This window comes from Miniopterus schreibersii, assembly GCF_964146895.1.
Source record: "Miniopterus schreibersii genome assembly, chromosome: 11".
Taxonomy (NCBI): Eukaryota; Metazoa; Chordata; class Mammalia; order Chiroptera; family Miniopteridae; genus Miniopterus; species Miniopterus schreibersii.
Window position 1 is genome coordinate 25,587,573 of NC_138111.1, and position 15,819 is coordinate 25,603,391.

The 15,819-nt window shown below is 51.8% G+C and overlaps 1 protein-coding gene across 1 annotated transcript in view; it reads left to right on the forward strand.

Annotated features, from left to right (window-relative positions):
- The first annotated feature begins 2,158 nt into the window (after positions 1-2,158).
- Positions 2,159-15,819, forward strand: part of SHB (SH2 domain containing adaptor protein B) — a 124,277-nt gene continuing 110,616 nt past the window's right edge. The window contains exon 1 of the mRNA XM_081150972.1: positions 2,159-3,131. Coding sequence (XP_081007098.1) covers positions 2,415-3,131 — 717 coding nt within the window. The 5' untranslated portion in view covers positions 2,159-2,414. The remainder of the gene's footprint in view (positions 3,132-15,819) is intronic.

Below are 15,819 nucleotides of genomic sequence, written 5' to 3' on the forward strand. Positions count from 1 at the left end.
TTGGGCCTCCCTTACTTGCAGGATAATTAAGTGCTTACAGAGCAGCAGAATGACTTAAAGTGTAATTTGAGATATTTTAGTCTAGGGATACCCAAAATAAACATCTTAGCCCAGGTCAACTTCTGGGTCCTCCCACCATCCCCTAGACACATCTCTCTCTCTCTCTCTCTCTCTCTCTCTCTCTCACACACACACACACACACACAGGACAGTGAAGGGGTTGTGTAGTTGGTGATGGTGTCTATAATTGTGTGGGTCTGAAACATTTAACTGGCTCATAGAAGAGTTGGTCTCTGGATTGCTACCTGACCAAAGAGGGAAAGAGCAAATAACTTGATCCTGAAGGGACAATTTGCAGTCAATTCTATGGTATCATTGTGTGTGGCTGAGTGGACAGAGCACAGGCTTCAGAGTAAGACCCAAGTTTGAGTCCGGATTATGCTACTTTGCAACTGTGGCCTCAGACAGAGGAAGAGTCAACAGCTGTTGACCCCTCCCTATCCAAGAGTCTCAGGCTGAGTTTGACCTCCTGGCCAAAAAAGCCTCTGGCCTTGCTTCCTATTTTTCTCATAGGACACAGGGGAAAAAATAGTCTCTTCCAAAGCGCAGCTATATATAATATACAGGTAGCAAGTGGAGATTATTAAAAATTTGGGCTGTCAGATTTCTTAGAAAAATTTTCAGGTTTCAGTTCTCACACGTTAAGGTAAGTCACATTCTGGGTCTTGCTCAACCAAATACAAAGGAACACCAGCTCTAGTGGCAGTTACCTCATTTCCAGGCAGTTCTTGTCTCTTGGAGCATGTCGCTGCCCTGGATAGCAAGATGGGCCCTTCCGTCGCCTCAGTTTCCTCATTTTTGCTTAAAAATCAAAGGATCTTAAGTTGCAAAGTAGAGACCAGTGTACATGACATCATTTTGGAGCCATCAGACGGGAGAACTGGAGCCCTGGTGTACCTGGGTGACCTTCTCTGGGCCTCAGTTTCTCCACCTGCAAAATGAGGGCCCTGGATTAAAGGGAGTCTTGTCAGCTCCTGCAATCTTGAGCATTACACATTCCCACAGCTCAAACCACCAGGTTGGCCGTGAACAGGGTTAAACCAGGACTCCCTCGGAGGTGAAAAGGTAAGCAAACATCCCGACCTCTCCTTAGGACCTCTCCTTAGCCTGGCTCCGGGACTGACTGGTGCAGGGCAGTGCCCAGCCGTCCATCCCGGCTGCATCCGTCACCTGGATTGCTTATACCCTCATTAGCATAAACGTGACTCCGAAGGTCCGGCACACCGGGGCCGCACCGGGGTCTCCGTCCCTTTAAGAAGGGCAGAGGCACTTTGTCCCTAAGGGTCTCTGCACCGCATCTCCTCCGCGCGGGTCACGCCGTAAACTAGAAATGTTTCCGTTGATCCACCTTTGCACTCCACCCAACAGTGGGGATCCCTGGGGTGCCCTGCGCGAGGGTCCCTGGGGATGCGGTCGGGTTCGGTCTCCGAGCGCTGCAGGCTCAGGCTGGCTACCTCTCGCCTTCGGCGGCGGCGGGCAGAGAACGAGGCGGGGCTGGCAGCGCCGCGGGACCCCGGCGCCCTCGGGCACGACCCGCGCGCTGGCGCCGAGGCGACCGCGGGAGGTGGCGCGTGCGGAGGGGGAGAGGTGCGCCGGCGGATGACCCCGGCGCAAGGAGGGCGGGGCTTGGGCCGAGGTCTGGAGCCCGGGCTCCCGGGCTGGGAGGGGCGGGGCCTGCGGGGCCGGCTGAGGGCGGGGCTCGCGCGGACCCGGAGGGGGCGGGGCCGCGGCGCGGGGCGGGCTCTGGCGGCCCGAGTGTCACACACGCGGCGGTTCGGGAGGCGGCGGCAGCGGTAGCGGCAGGCGCCGCCGGGACGGGCACGGGCGCGCGGGCTCGGGCGGGCGCCGGCTGCCTCCCTCCGTTGCTTGCTTTCCGGCTGCGGGGCTCGGATCGCCCCAGCGCTCTCGGGAAGGAAGAAGGGGGCCCGAGAACGCCGACAAGTTCGCTTAGCAGCCGGGGATCCCAGCTAAGGCGGAGGCTGCGCCTCCGACGGGGCAGCAGCGCGCCCCGCAGCGCAGCGCACGGCCAGAGCGTCCGAGGCGGGGAGCGCCCGGGCCTTTCGCTCTCGGCGGGGCCGTGGGCCGGGATCCCATGAGACGCTCCCGCGAGGGGCGCGAGATCCGAAGCCCCGGCGGCGCGCGGCGGAGGCGGAGGGTGGTGCTGCAGCTGCTGGAGCCCGGGAGCGGCCGGCAGGAGGCGGCGGAGAGAACTTGAACTTGGCGTCGGGAGCAGGCGCCCCGGACGCCCCCCGCCGGGGCCGGGGCGCCGAGGGACCTGGGCGGCAGCGCTGCCCCCCGAATGGCCGCGGCGGTGGACCTGGCTCCCGCGCGGCGGCCCTAGGCGGCCTCTCGCCATGGCCAAGTGGCTGAACAAGTACTTCAGCTTGGGCAACAGCAAGACCAAGAGCCCCCCGCAGCCGCCGCGGCCCGACTACCGCGAGCAGCGGCGCCGGGGCGAGCGGCCCTCGCAGCCCCCCCAGGCCGTGCCGCAGGCCCCCGCGGCCTCCTCGGCGTCCTGCGGTCCCGCGGCCGCCTCCTGTTTCTCGGCCTTGTCGGGGTCGCTGCCCGACGACAGCGGCAGCACGAGTGACCTTATCCGCGCCTACCGCGCACAGAAGGAGCGCGACTTCGAGGACCCCTACAACGGGCCCGGCTCGTCGCTGCGCAAACTGCGCGCTATGTGCCGCCTGGACTATTGCGGCGGCGGCGGCGGGGAGCCGGGCGGCGGCCAGCGCGCCTTCTCCGCCTCGTCCGCGTCGGGCGCCGCGGGCTGCTGCTGCGCCTCCTCGGGCGCGGGCGTCGCCGCGTCCTCCTCCTCGTCCTCCGGCTCCCCGCACCTCTACCGCAGCAGCAGCGAGCGGCGCCCGGCCACGCCGGCCGAGGTGCGCTACATCTCCCCCAAGCACCGCCTCATCAAGGTGGAGAGCGCCGTGGGCGGCGCCGGAGACCCCGCGGGGGGCGCCTGCTCGGGCGGCCGCACCTGGAGCCCGACCGCCTGCGGAGCCAAGAAACTGCTCAACAAGTGCGCTGCCCCGGCGGCGGAGGAGGGCGCGCCCGGCCGGAAGGAGAAGGTAAGGCGCCCCTGGCCGCGCCCGCGGGGAAACTGAGGCGCCGCCGCGGTTCGAGGCCCTGTGTCAACTTCTCGCCGGGACCCTGGGCTCAGCGCCCCATTCTCCTTCCCGCTTCTGCCCCTCGCCCGCGCTTCCCCCCATGGTCGCCGGCATCCCCGCATACTGTCTTCCGCAGCTGCTCCCCAAAGTCCCCTCAGTGAGCCCACAGTCAGGTGCCCGCTTCGGAAGTTGCCTGACGAGAAAGGCCCGCCCGGCCTTGCCCAGGAAAGACACCCGGCCGGCCCTCGCGGCCCCAGGGGTCCAGTCGGAGTCAGGCTGCCCTCCCCCGCTCCCCCAGCCTGCCGGTGGGCAGCGGGCCGGGCTGGAGCGGACCCGCCGCGTGACCCCGCATCCCCCGGGCCGGGCCGCCCGCCGGCTCTGAGCGCGCGACGTCGGTCCCACCGCGCCCGCGCCGCCCCACCCCCGCCAGGTTTCCATCCCCGCCGCCTTCGGGCGAGCCGCCCCTGACACCTTCACCGGAGCTTTTCCTGCGCCTTGGCTCCAGCCCTCGCTTTCCTTCCTGACCCTACTACCCCTGCCCCGTGCTGTCCCCGGGCTGAGGGGGGCGGCTCTGCGACCACCCTCTGCCTTACATATCAGGCCATCTCGACTCCTTTTTTTTTTTTTTAATTTTATTTTTGTTTAAAATATTCCAGGTGTCCCTTTTCTCCCCAGTGACCCATTCCGTCCCGTCCTGTCACCCTCCCCAGTCCCTCTCCCCACCATTGTTTTTGAAGCAGGCCAGTGAATTACAGCCAGACTGGGCCCTCTCCTCCCCCTTCACACTCCTGTGAGCCCTCCCTTTCCCCACAAAATAATACTTGTTCCCTCTTCTGGTGGAAGACAGTGTTGTGATTACATCTGAGGCCCAGTGTCCTGCTATGGCTGGCTGGCTGCTGTCCCTCTTGTGCCCCCACCCCCAAAGGTAAACTTTTGCCCAGGCTGGGCTGTGGCAGGGGAGGGACTGATAGAGTCTGAGTTCCTTTTAGGACTAGATGTCCAGACAGGTGGGAGACAGGCTCCTACCTGCCAGCTGGTGCTTGGAAAGGGATCTTTTTTATTTTCCTGTGAGGAGGAGTAAGGGGATGCCTCCCCCCTTTAATTTTCCTGCCTGGCATCCTCTCTCTGATACCCCTTCCCCAATGGCATAGGCAGTCCGTGGTGGATCCCACCTCCCCCTGGGGTCAGTTTGGGGACACACCTCGAAAGCATGGAGTCTCGGCTTCCTAAGCACCCAGGATGCCTCATCTAGATGACAAGAAGCTAGTAGCCAGGTGGCCACCAGGTGCTGCTTTGGAGAAGGGGAGATTTCTCTGTGAGGATCCGGGATCATGGGCTTGTGGTTGAGCTGTGGGAACACCAAAGAAGCTCCCTGCCACCTTATGCATGGCCCAGGCTTGGCTAGGTGCTGGCCTGGGAGAACCTAAAGTTTCTGGGGATGGAAAGTGAGGAAGGCCCAGCCTAGCTGTCAGGAGACAGTCACAATCAAAGGTGCTGGACTCCCGGCATCCCCCTTGTTACTCTATGGCCACCTCTAAGGTGGGTAAATCTTTCTCTCGAGCTGCTTGTCATTCTGGCTGCTCACTAAAGTCTTCTTGTATGGCTTTCAAAACTTTAGTAAACATTTCCTGATTACAATTAAGACTTTCAAATACTGAGGAATATGTTAGGAACATGTTTTATAGCTGGACTGTCAAGTGTGTTTAAGACTTAGCATCGTTCCGCCATCAGTTATTTCTCGTGAGTCGTCTTGTGCCCTCCGCTGCTCCGTGCTGGAGTGGGCCACTCTAGGCGAATGCTGTGTCCCGGGCCAAAGCGTGCATGATGACTGCTGTGATGGGGCTTTGTGTGACCTGGGACTGAAGAGGGGCTGGTCAGGGAGGGCCATTACCGTGGGGGAGGGGTGCTGACCTTGGCTGCAGAAGAGAGCTTGGTGCTCCAGGGAGCTGCAGGTGAGGTCCCTGTGGCTGGAATTGAGAGGTAAGAGTTAGGCAGGGCCCATAGGGACAGCAGGGCTGGGGTCAGGGAGAACCTTGTAAGTTAAACACAGTGAGGGCCAAGGAAGGGATTTAGCTGCTAAGTGATGTGAGCAGATACAGTTTTGTGTGTTGTTTTTTTAAACATCTCTGGGCTGCATTTCTCCTACTGGGTTGTGACTTCGAGCCCTTTTGTCTTTTGAGAAGTTATTCCTCTGGATACTGAGGAATTGGGGCTACCAGATGTTCTGTCTAATGAGGAGGGGGACAGCCAGGGAGGGTGACACTAGGCAGTGGTTCTCAAACCATCACTTGGAGGGCTGGTCAAAACACAGATTGCTGGGATCCACCCCCAAACAGAGCCTGGTGCCCCAAGCCTGGTGTGGGGCCTGAGAGTGTGCATTTCTAGCAAGTGGCATTTTGCTGCTGATCCTGGGACCACACTTTGAGAACCATTAATACAATAGTGGCCTCTCCTTAACCCTCCCTCTGGGTCTTCTGGTGGGAGCTGTTTGGGGGATGCAGAGGCTCTGGATGCCCTCTGTGTGGGACTGCCTCTTAATCCAGGGCCAGCGTACAGCCCCCATTCTTGGTCAGGCAGCCGGGAGGCAGCCTGGTTTTCACATTATTTTTAGCCAGACAGCTTTTGGAGGCCAGGAATGCTGTAGATCCAGCCCTGAACACACCAGAGCCTTCCATCTGCCCCTCATCCATGAATCCAGGAACACCTATTCTAGCGCCCTGTTTAGTCTCAGGCCTAGCTTCCTTTTATCAGCTGGACAAGAACCCATAGGGCTGTTGAATGCCCCCGTGTCTGCCAGGCCTGGTGTTTGTTTTTAACATTGGGCCTGAGTCAAGAGTGACTGTGTGTAGCATAGTATAGAAGCTATTGGCCCACAGATCCTCCTTTCAATGCCTCCAGTGCCGCCCTCGCCATGGTTTATCTTTGGGCCCCCCTCCTGCCTCCCTCTGTCACACACTTAAGCATCCTCCTATTCTCCCAGTTGAGTCCCGGGGGACGCACATACCTGGTCACCACCACCACCACCCCCCTGCCCACCACCACTGCTACCACTAGCATCTTGTGGGCATTTTCTCTTTTAGAATTATGTGGAAGAGGGACCGTGTTTTCAATGTAACCAGCTTTTACCCAGCACTTATATTGTGTTCAGAGATCTCCCAGTACCAGGATGAGTTAGGAGGGAAGGGAAGAAAGGCTGCAAAAGACTTGTCAGTAATCTCTGGCCTAAGCCTCTGGAGGAGACTGACACATTGTCTTTTCATCATTTGTCTCCCAGTGTTTTTGTCTTGGGAAATTTAACGATGTCTTCACCTAGGAGGCGGCTTTGAGCTGGATCTAGAGATGGGAGCAGAATTTCAGTGCAAAGAAAGAGGTGACTGCAGCCTGCAGGAACACTTACGTGTCAGTGCTGTGTGTACATGTTTATATGAAAGTGTGTTCCTGTGTATATGTGTGATTATATATGTGTGTGTACATGTAAAACCTCAATGAGGCATGTCTTCTTGGAAACCAGAGCTTTCTTGCAGCGTTCCTTACTTGGGGAATGAAAGATGACACGAGAGAGGTGGGCGTCTGAGTTTGGACTCACCCAGGAGAGTCCTTGAAGACTTTTGAGCCAAGAAAGTGATGGACTCAGACAGAGCCATGGTTGGGGAGCATCCCAGGCTATTAATAGCTGCCATAATCTGGGGGAGTTGGGGTCAGAGTTAGGGAACAATTGCAGTATAGTCCAGGGAAGAGACAGTGAGAGCCTGAGCTCTTAGGAAGAGAGAACAAAACTTTAGTATGTGGAAATATTACTCCTTCAGGTTGTCTTTATTAAAAAATGATGACAAAAGAGGCCAGTAACTTGGTAGTTCTTTTGGGCAGCCAAGCAGTTCTCATCCAGTTGTTTTCTGCTGAAGTCTTGTTTCTTTTTTCATTAAGTAAATGTTTCCACCACAGCTGAGAAAGTCAAGACTCATCATGACATCAGTTTGCCAAGTTTTAAATACTGATGCATACCAACACTTTATATTTTGTCGGCATCCACAGAGTTGAGTTAAATAACATGTTTCCTAAGGAATAAATAATATGTCAAACCTTTTTTTTTTTTTACTTAAAAAAAAGAAAAGAAAACATTTAGCAAATAGTTTCTGAGCAGCCTGCTAGACAGGGGGAAGTCAGAAAATAAGTGTTGGCCAGCTTTCCAAGAAGGAAGCTTCTCAGTTTGTAGTTGAAGATGCTCAGTTTGTAGTTTCTTTTTTTTAAATATATCTTTATTGATTTCAGAGAGGGGGAGGGAGAGAGAGAGAGACAGAAACATCAATGATGAGAGAGAGCCATTGATCGAGCTCACAACCCGGGCATGTGCCCTGACTGGGAATCGAACCCCGATCTCCTGGATCCTAGGTTGATGCTCAACCGCTGAGCCATGCCCAGCTGGGCTCAGTTTATAGTTTCTTAAGGTCTAGTCTGGGAGAGAGATACGGGTAATGAGACAATACCGTGACCCAAGGAACGTGAGAACAGAAGTGTGTGCAAAGGGCAGGGAGAGCTCAGCTCTGTCTGGGAAGTCAAAGAAGCCTTTCAGGAGGAGGTGCCATTTGAGCTGACTCTGGAAGGATGAGTGGGAATTTCCCAGGCAGGGAAGTGGGGAGGAGGGCTCTCCATGCAGAAGGGATAGAACAGCTGTGCCCAAGCCTGGAGGCTTGGGAGAGAGTGGTTGGAGGCTCAGCAGGACAGATGTGGTCGGGGATGACAGAGGGAGGTTGGATCCACAGAGGGAAGAGAGTGTCTCATGTGCCTTACTAGGAAGCTGTGACTTGTCTTTTGGTCCTTTGCATAAAATCATTGCTCTGTGGCTTGATTGACACCAGGGTCAAACATGAATTGTCAAGTAATTTCCGTTTGGTTAATGGTCACATTCTCCAGTTCTAAGAAAGTAATTGATTGAAAAGGTAAGAGCTACACTTGGTAGCTGTGGTTTGGCTTGGAATACTTTTCCTTTGAAGTCCCAGACCTTAAAAGTAATGTGAGAGAAATGCCTGCATTTCAAGTCCAGTTTTTCCCATTGATTTCCGAGAAGAGAAATATATTCTCTATGTTTCATGCTAAACACTAATTGATCATTTATTTAGGTTTTATAAAGAATCGATTTTAGAGAGAGCAAGAAAGAGAGAAACATCAGTTTGTTGCTCCATTTATTTATGCATTCATTGGTTGATCTTGTGTGTGCCAACTAGGCATCAAACCTACAACCTTGGTATATTGGGACAATGCTCCAGCCAGGGCTCTAACTGATCATTTAATCCTCATGAACACCCTAGAAGAGGTTCGGGTACTATTGCTGCATAACAAATCACCCTAAACTAGGTGGTTTTAAACTAAGGGTTAGCAAACTTTTCATAAAGGGCCAGATAGTAAATATTTTTAGGTTTGCAGATCAGTCTCCAACACAACTATTCAACTGTGTTATTGTAGCTTGAAAGCAGCCATCAACAATATATAAATGAAAGGGCATAGATGTGTTCCAATAAAACTTTATTTACAAAAACAGGCAGTCGACCTATGGTCTGTAGTTTCCAACCCCTGCTTTCAACTATAATAAGCCTTAATTATTGTTTGTGAGCCCACATGTCAACTGAGTAGGGTTCCTGGTCTTAGCTAGGCTCACTCAGGCATCTGTGGTCAGTGTGGGGTGGATGTGCCGCCCTGCTGATCCCAGCTGGGCTCTCTTCCATGTTTGAGGGTCAGATGGTTTTGGATGGCCTTGGCTGTGACAGTTAGGCTCTATTCCATGTGGTCTCTCATCCTCCAGCAGGCTAGCCTTGTTCATATGATGGTAGTTCCAAGAAAGAACAGAAGTCCATAAGGTTTCTTGAGGTTGGAAACTGGCACACTGTCCCCTCTGCATTCTGTTGACCAAAGCAAGTCACAGAGCCAGGATTTGAGGAGAGAGGAGGAGCTGCAAAATCCATGGCACAGGTCAGGGATGCAGGCAGGCCATCAGGGCCTACAGTCCCATCCATCTACCACGGGTAGTATTACCCTCCCTTTATGGATAAAGAAACTAAGGCTTAGAGGTTAATGACTTGCTTTATGTCATGAAGCTACCAAGTGACAGAGCCAAGATCACACCTTTGCTGTCTGAATTCCAAGCCAATATGCTTTTTATCAATTTGTTCCACCATTGCCCACAATTTAAGTGGAGATACTAAGCCTGATACTTAATGAAATGTGTTATGTGTCTCTTCCTCCCCTTAACGCTCCTCTTTTTGTGCCCCTCGCCCTAATTCCCCTCCCTTTCAGACTGGGCTTTGGTGATCCCTGGAAGAGGCCCCAGAGCTGGTTTTTCTCTCTTCCTCCCCCATCTACCTCTGAGTTTCATACATGAGATGTTAATGCAGCACTTGGCTTATTTTATTTATTTATTTTTAATAAAGAGTAGTATTTAATAAAGATTGTGGGGTTTTTTAAAGTTTTTTAAATTGGTTTTTAGAGAGAGGAAGAAAGATATGTAGAGAAACATCTATGTGAGAATGAAACATCAATTGGCTGCCTACTGCACGACCCCCCTACTGGGGATGGAACCCAAAACCCAGGCATGTGCCCAGACCTGGAATCCAACTGGCAACCTTTCAGTGCACAGGACGACATCCAACCAACTGAGCCACACCGGTCAGGGCCACTTGACTTATTTTATAGAGAAATTCTGTACACAGAGTTGGTGCTTCTCAAAGGACAGCCGCACAAAATGTGTCTTGTAACTGTCATGTCTTCTCATTCCAGCACGAAGTGCTCCCTCCCCAAGGAATGGTGAGGTTGTATGTGCTGTTCTAACACAAAAACTAGTGGGACCGCAGCTCTTAACAAAAAGGAACTTAAGTTTCCTTAAAGGAGTTCAGGTGACTGTCCTCTAATCTGACAATCTCAGAACGAGATTGATATTCCTGGATTTAACCCCCAAGGCTAGATCCCATCTTCTCCCCACCTCCAAAGCATTTCTGACCCATAAAATTAGGAGTTAAACAACAAATCTGAAACAGGTGTGGCTTCCTCTGGTCATTTAGCAAAGCTGATCTTGCCTGTGGTCAAGAGCTCCCCTGGGCAGTTTAGCTGGGAGCTGACTTTCATATCTTGTGCTGAGATAGCCAAGAGATAGTGGCCTGTGGGGAAGGGGTAGGTCAGGCTTGGCCATGGAAAACAAATTGGAATTTGTGGCTTTGAAGCAGAGAGCTGGATGCTGGCTTTCTGAGGCTGGGTGGAGGTGGTGGTGGGTTTCCTGCAGGATAGGGGCAGAGGCTGTAGTGGTCTCTGCCACTCTGATTTCATAACTCCTGTTTGGCTTGTGGTGACTGAGGAATCGCCATATACAGGCCACTGTCAGGAGCTGTGTGGATCCAAGGATGAGCTAGGGGGTAGGTAGTACCTCCCCACAAGAAACTTATCTTCTGGTGAGGACACAGGAACCAGGGTCGGAACACAGATCTGAATGGCAGAATTTATCAATAAACAAAGTAGCCTGGGTGAGCTCAGAGCCATCCTGGGCTGAGCCTTGAGTCCATGGAGCCAAAGGAGAAGCAGGGTGAGAAGGAGATTCATTTCAGTTGAGGGAAGCAGGGAAGGCTTCTTGGAAGAAGCATTTGTGTAAAAAAAGAGTAGTCACTTGAATTGAGGGAGCTTTCCACGGTAGTAATATTAGCCAGTACTTCCATGACACATACTGTGAATGAGGCACTGTCCTACATGCGTTATATGCATTAACTCTTTTTTTTTTAATATATCTTTATTGATTTCAGAGAGAGGAAAGGAGAGGGGGAGAGAGAGATAGAAACATCATTGATGAGAGGGTCATTGATCAGCTGCCTCCTGCACGCCCCAACTGGGGATCGAGCCTGTAATCCAGGCATGTGCCCTGACCGGGAATCAAACCTCGATCGCCTGGATCCTAGGTTGACGCTCAACCGCTGCGCCACGCCTGGCTGGGCTGCATTAACTCTTTTACCCTTTAATGTCCTTTGAGGTTGGTGCTACGGTCACTCCCGTTTTACATATGAGAAAACTGAGGCACTGAGAGGCTATGTAAATTGTCTGAGGTCATACCGCCAGTAAGTGGCAGAGATGAGAGTTGAGCCCAGATCCAGAATCTTTGTTTTTAATCACCGTGCCACTCCACCTCAGGCTGCACAACCTCATGCCTTATTTGTGGCAATACTGACTGATTCTCACATGTATGTGAGCATTCCACAGCTTAAAGGGCACTTTCACACCCATAATTAGTTTGAGTCTCAGAGTCACTCCGTGAGGAAGATGCTGTAACCCCTCCCCCCATGTTACAGATGGAGAAACTGAGGCCCCAAAGAGGCATGGAGCCTGCCCTGTACACAGCAGGTACTGGCTGAGCCAGTGGCCAGGCTGTTGACCTTGTGTTCTGAGCCCAGTGCTCCTTGTGCCAAGGCGATGTGGAGGTGGCTTGGCCAGAGCTCCAGTCCACAGGAAGGGTGACAGCCTGATTGATTTCCGGCCCTTTCCATGTTTTCATTCTGAAATGCTTTACCAAGACCATTAAGGAAGATCAACGGTGGACCTTGCTTCCACAATGGAATTTTCCTCCTCTTCCTGTTTGGTATTTTCCAGTAATATCTCTATTATTGTTTCACTTTCAGAGGCACTAGCTTCCTTAGCTTCCTGAGAGTTTGCGCCTTCTCTACTGCTGCACCAGGAGGAATTGAATTTTCCTTTAAATCATTCAGCTCCTTTCCATTTTCTCCATGGGGAGGTCTCTCTGGATTTCCCATTATGCCGTAGAGGAAGGATCTCGGAGGTGGGTCTAAGGGATGGAGAGAGAATTAGTCAGGGCCCTGGGGAATGACTCAGGCCCCGTGTTTTCCAAGCAGCACTTAAGAGTGATGGTCAGAAAGGGGCTTCCTGAGGAGTCCACTGAGGGGAAAGTGACGTGACAGGTGGGTAGGGGGGCGGACACCACTGGCCCATTACGGGGCCTGCACTTATGGGCTGGATCCAGAGTCCTCAGTTGGGCCACAAGAACCCATACCAAGTCCTTCCTCCTCACTCATTCATTCATTCATTCATTCATTCAACAGACATTGCTGAGTGCCTACTATGTGCTGGATATTGTTCTATTTAGGTGCTGGGGATACAACAGTGAACAAAACAGATAAAACTGTGCTACCCTGAGTTTGCCCTATCAGGAGGGGAGTCAAGCAAACATAGTATGTCAGGTAGAGAGTGTGGAGAAGAGTAAAGTGGATACAGAGGCTAGGGTGAGCCAGAGTTTGGCATGGGGTGCTGTTTTAGATGGGTGCTCAGAGAGGGCTTTGCTGAAAGATATGGTAGCATGATCCACAGTTCTCCCAGAAAAGAGCCTTCCAGGCAGAGGAAACAGTGCAAAAGCCCGAGGCAGGAGCATGCCTGGGTCCTTCGGGGAGATCAGCATGACTAAGGGGAGCAGGTGGGGAAGAGGGGGCAGATGAGGTCTGAGGTGGGCTGGGCAGGCCAAGTGTGCCTGGCCTTGGAGGCACTGAAATAGTCTCTGGCTTTAACTCTGGGTGAGATGCGACGTCTGGAGGAATCTGAGCAGTGGAATGACGCGATCTGACTTGGGTTTTGAGAGGATGGTTCTGGCTGCCTAGTGGAGAATAGACCAGAGGGAACAAGCCCGGAGACCAGCTAGGGGACCTGCAGCCACTGGAACTGGGGCGCTAGCAGTGGGTAACGAGGAGACCAGGTTCAGAACGTGTCGTGAAGGTGTAGAGCTCCAGGATTTCCTGACAGATGAAATCTGAGAAGGGGAAGAGAGTCAAGGATGACTCCAGGACTTTGACCTCAAATACCTGGAGGATGTGTTCATTAGCTGAGGTGGGGAAGATGCCAGAGGAGCAGTGACAGTTCTGCGAATGGAATTGATCCAGCAACTGCGTCCTGGGTCTGGGAGCAAGCCATGCTTGGCCCTTCAGGGCAGGGAGGTTCCTGAGAACCCAGAAAAGGCATGGGTGGCCTTTGTCTGGAGCCGGGGGAAATAAACCATATGGGAGGTGGGTCCAGAAGAAAGTGGATATATGGCATCCCAGACAGAAAGGATCCTACTCACAGTGACTGAGATCAAGATGGGAAGGGGAGTGCTGCTCCCTGTGCAGGTGTGACCAGAACCTGTGATTGCTTTGGTGTAACTGCTGGTGATGGGGGGGGGGAGGGGGCAGTACTGGGTGTGAAGGGCCACCCCTGCTACTGGTCTGAAATTACCCCAATTCTCCAAATTCAAAAGAGGTCACCTGTTGATTTACATGCAGTGTTGTGTGCCTGGGCACCACAGGGGGGTCAAGATGAGTGCCAGGTTAAGTCTCTATGGACCGGGCTGGGGCCTGCCTTGCCTGCTAAGCAGAGCATTTCATTGCTGAGCACTTGTGATTGTTGGGAAAGTTCTCCCTTATATGGGGCTCACTGGACCTTGGGCTAGGGGGGTGGAGGCATAAAGAAATAGGAGGAATGGAACTTTCCTGCTTTCTCCAGGCCCTGGCTAAATTTTAAAAATGAAATGACCAGAAAGTTACAGTGAAGCTTCACTGTTTTGTTGGGTGGGCACTCCCAGAAAGCCAGACAGCCCCATAATCCCTCTGGTGCATTCCAAAGCCACACATGTGATTTGGGGCCAGCCCGGCATTCGTGGAATGGTGCAGCCCCTACCTGCCCTTCCGTGGGGGGCAGTTGCCAGTTGGCAGTTCCTCAGAACTGCAAGCTCGGATTTTTTAATCTATTTCAATGTTTCTCTCTTGTGTTAACTTTTTTCTTCCCCTTTTAACAAAACTAAGACAAGTTTGGTATAGAAAATGCAGATAACCAAAACTTAAATAGAAACCAAGTCTAATTCTGTAGTTGAAAGAAACCTCTGTTTCACTGTCTACCTAGTGTTTTTTCAATGCTTATATAACACATTTTTCCTCCACCAACATTCAGTAATACTGTATCTATCTTCTTTTTGCTTAGAGACATGGAAAGATGTCTACATTATTTTAAACATTCAACAACGGTAATTTAATGTCTGTATAGCACTCCGTGTGCATATTTAGACTCTCCCTAGCTTTCTCTAATTGAACAGGGCTGTGATAAACATCTCTGTAACTTAATTCTTTGCCTGAGTCTGTGATGATTTCCCTCGGATTGGTTCCCAGAAGAATTGCTGGGTAAGAAGGTAAAAATTTTGATACATGCTTTCAAATTGTATTCTAGAAATACTTTACAAGTTTACGCCTGTTACTCTAGTGCAATTTAGTTTAATTTGCAGATTCTTGGATTACTAGTGTATAAGTGCTTAACCATTTGTGTTTCTCTTCTAAAATTGTGTACTTTTATCTTCTGTCCATCCTTTCTGCTGTAGGGCTTATTTTTTGTTAATTTGTAAGAGTTCTTTGTGGATTAAGGACGACTGCCCCTTTGCCTGTCATTTGGATAGCAGAATATTTTTTGCAAGTTTGTAATTTGCCTTTAGGTTTTGTGTCTAGTGACTGTTGTTGCTTACACTGAATTGTTTTCTGTTGTTAAATCATTCTCAATGTTCTTCATGATTTCTTGAATGTGCTGCTTAAAAAAGTCTTCCTTTCTGCAATATTTACCAGTATTTTCTTCTAATACTTTGATGGGCTGGGTTTTTTTAACATTAAAATTTTAATCTGTCTGGAGTTTGATTTCAGGGTATGAAGTGGGGTTTTAGTTTTATTTTTCTGGATGACCGTCTGTGTGGACATCCTCTCCTTGTTGCTTGTTCTATGATCCCTCTGTATTTCTTCCAGTGCCCTTTTAGACTTAAACATTTTGACTTGGTCTCGCCCTGACTGTGTTTAGGTCTCATCAGCTATTATGAAAATGATGATTTTGCCTTTTCTTTATAAAATGAAACCTTTCGCGTGCGCTTATTACACATTCAGCATCCGACACCTGAGGGAAGTAACTGGGTATTAGAGCTTCATCTTTGGATGCCACACCTGTCGCTGTGGGTGGGATGAGGCTGGGGAAGCCTCTGCTCACCTCTAGTGGGGTTGGCTTCCCCCTCCCAGACTGGGGAGGGGGGGGCAGCTGTCTAGGTAGGTCTATTTGGGACAGACCACTAATGTGGTCTCTTCCTGCCTGTGTGGCCTTATCTGGGTGTGTCTGTTTCAGCTTTTACTCCAGGACTTTGTGGAGAAAGGGGTGCAACGTTCAGTCATCCACGCAGCAAACAGTTTTTCGATACCTACAGTGTTCCCGCACTGGGCGAGTCCCGCGGAGAATAGCCCGCGCCCTGCCTCGGCGCTCAGGAGGGAATATTGGAAAGGTCCAGGAGTAAGTGCGTCCTCGCTTAACGTCTGTGATAGGCTCTCCGACTTTAATTGAAATGACATGTAACAAAACCAATGTTGCCATAGGCTGATTGATTAAAAATGAGTTAAATTCCTGTGGCAACTCATCAACCTTTAACGAAAGGACAGTGAGTGAAAGATGTTGTTTGAGGATCTGCTGCATCTCTAATACAGCACAGAGGTGGGCGTGGGCAGCAGCGAGCAGACGGTGGGTGGGACAGTTCAGACCTGAAGGATGAATAAGGCTTGAAGGTGTGGCACGTGGTGCTACATTATTTTGGTCACTTAAATTTTTTTCACACCCACCAAAGTCCAAT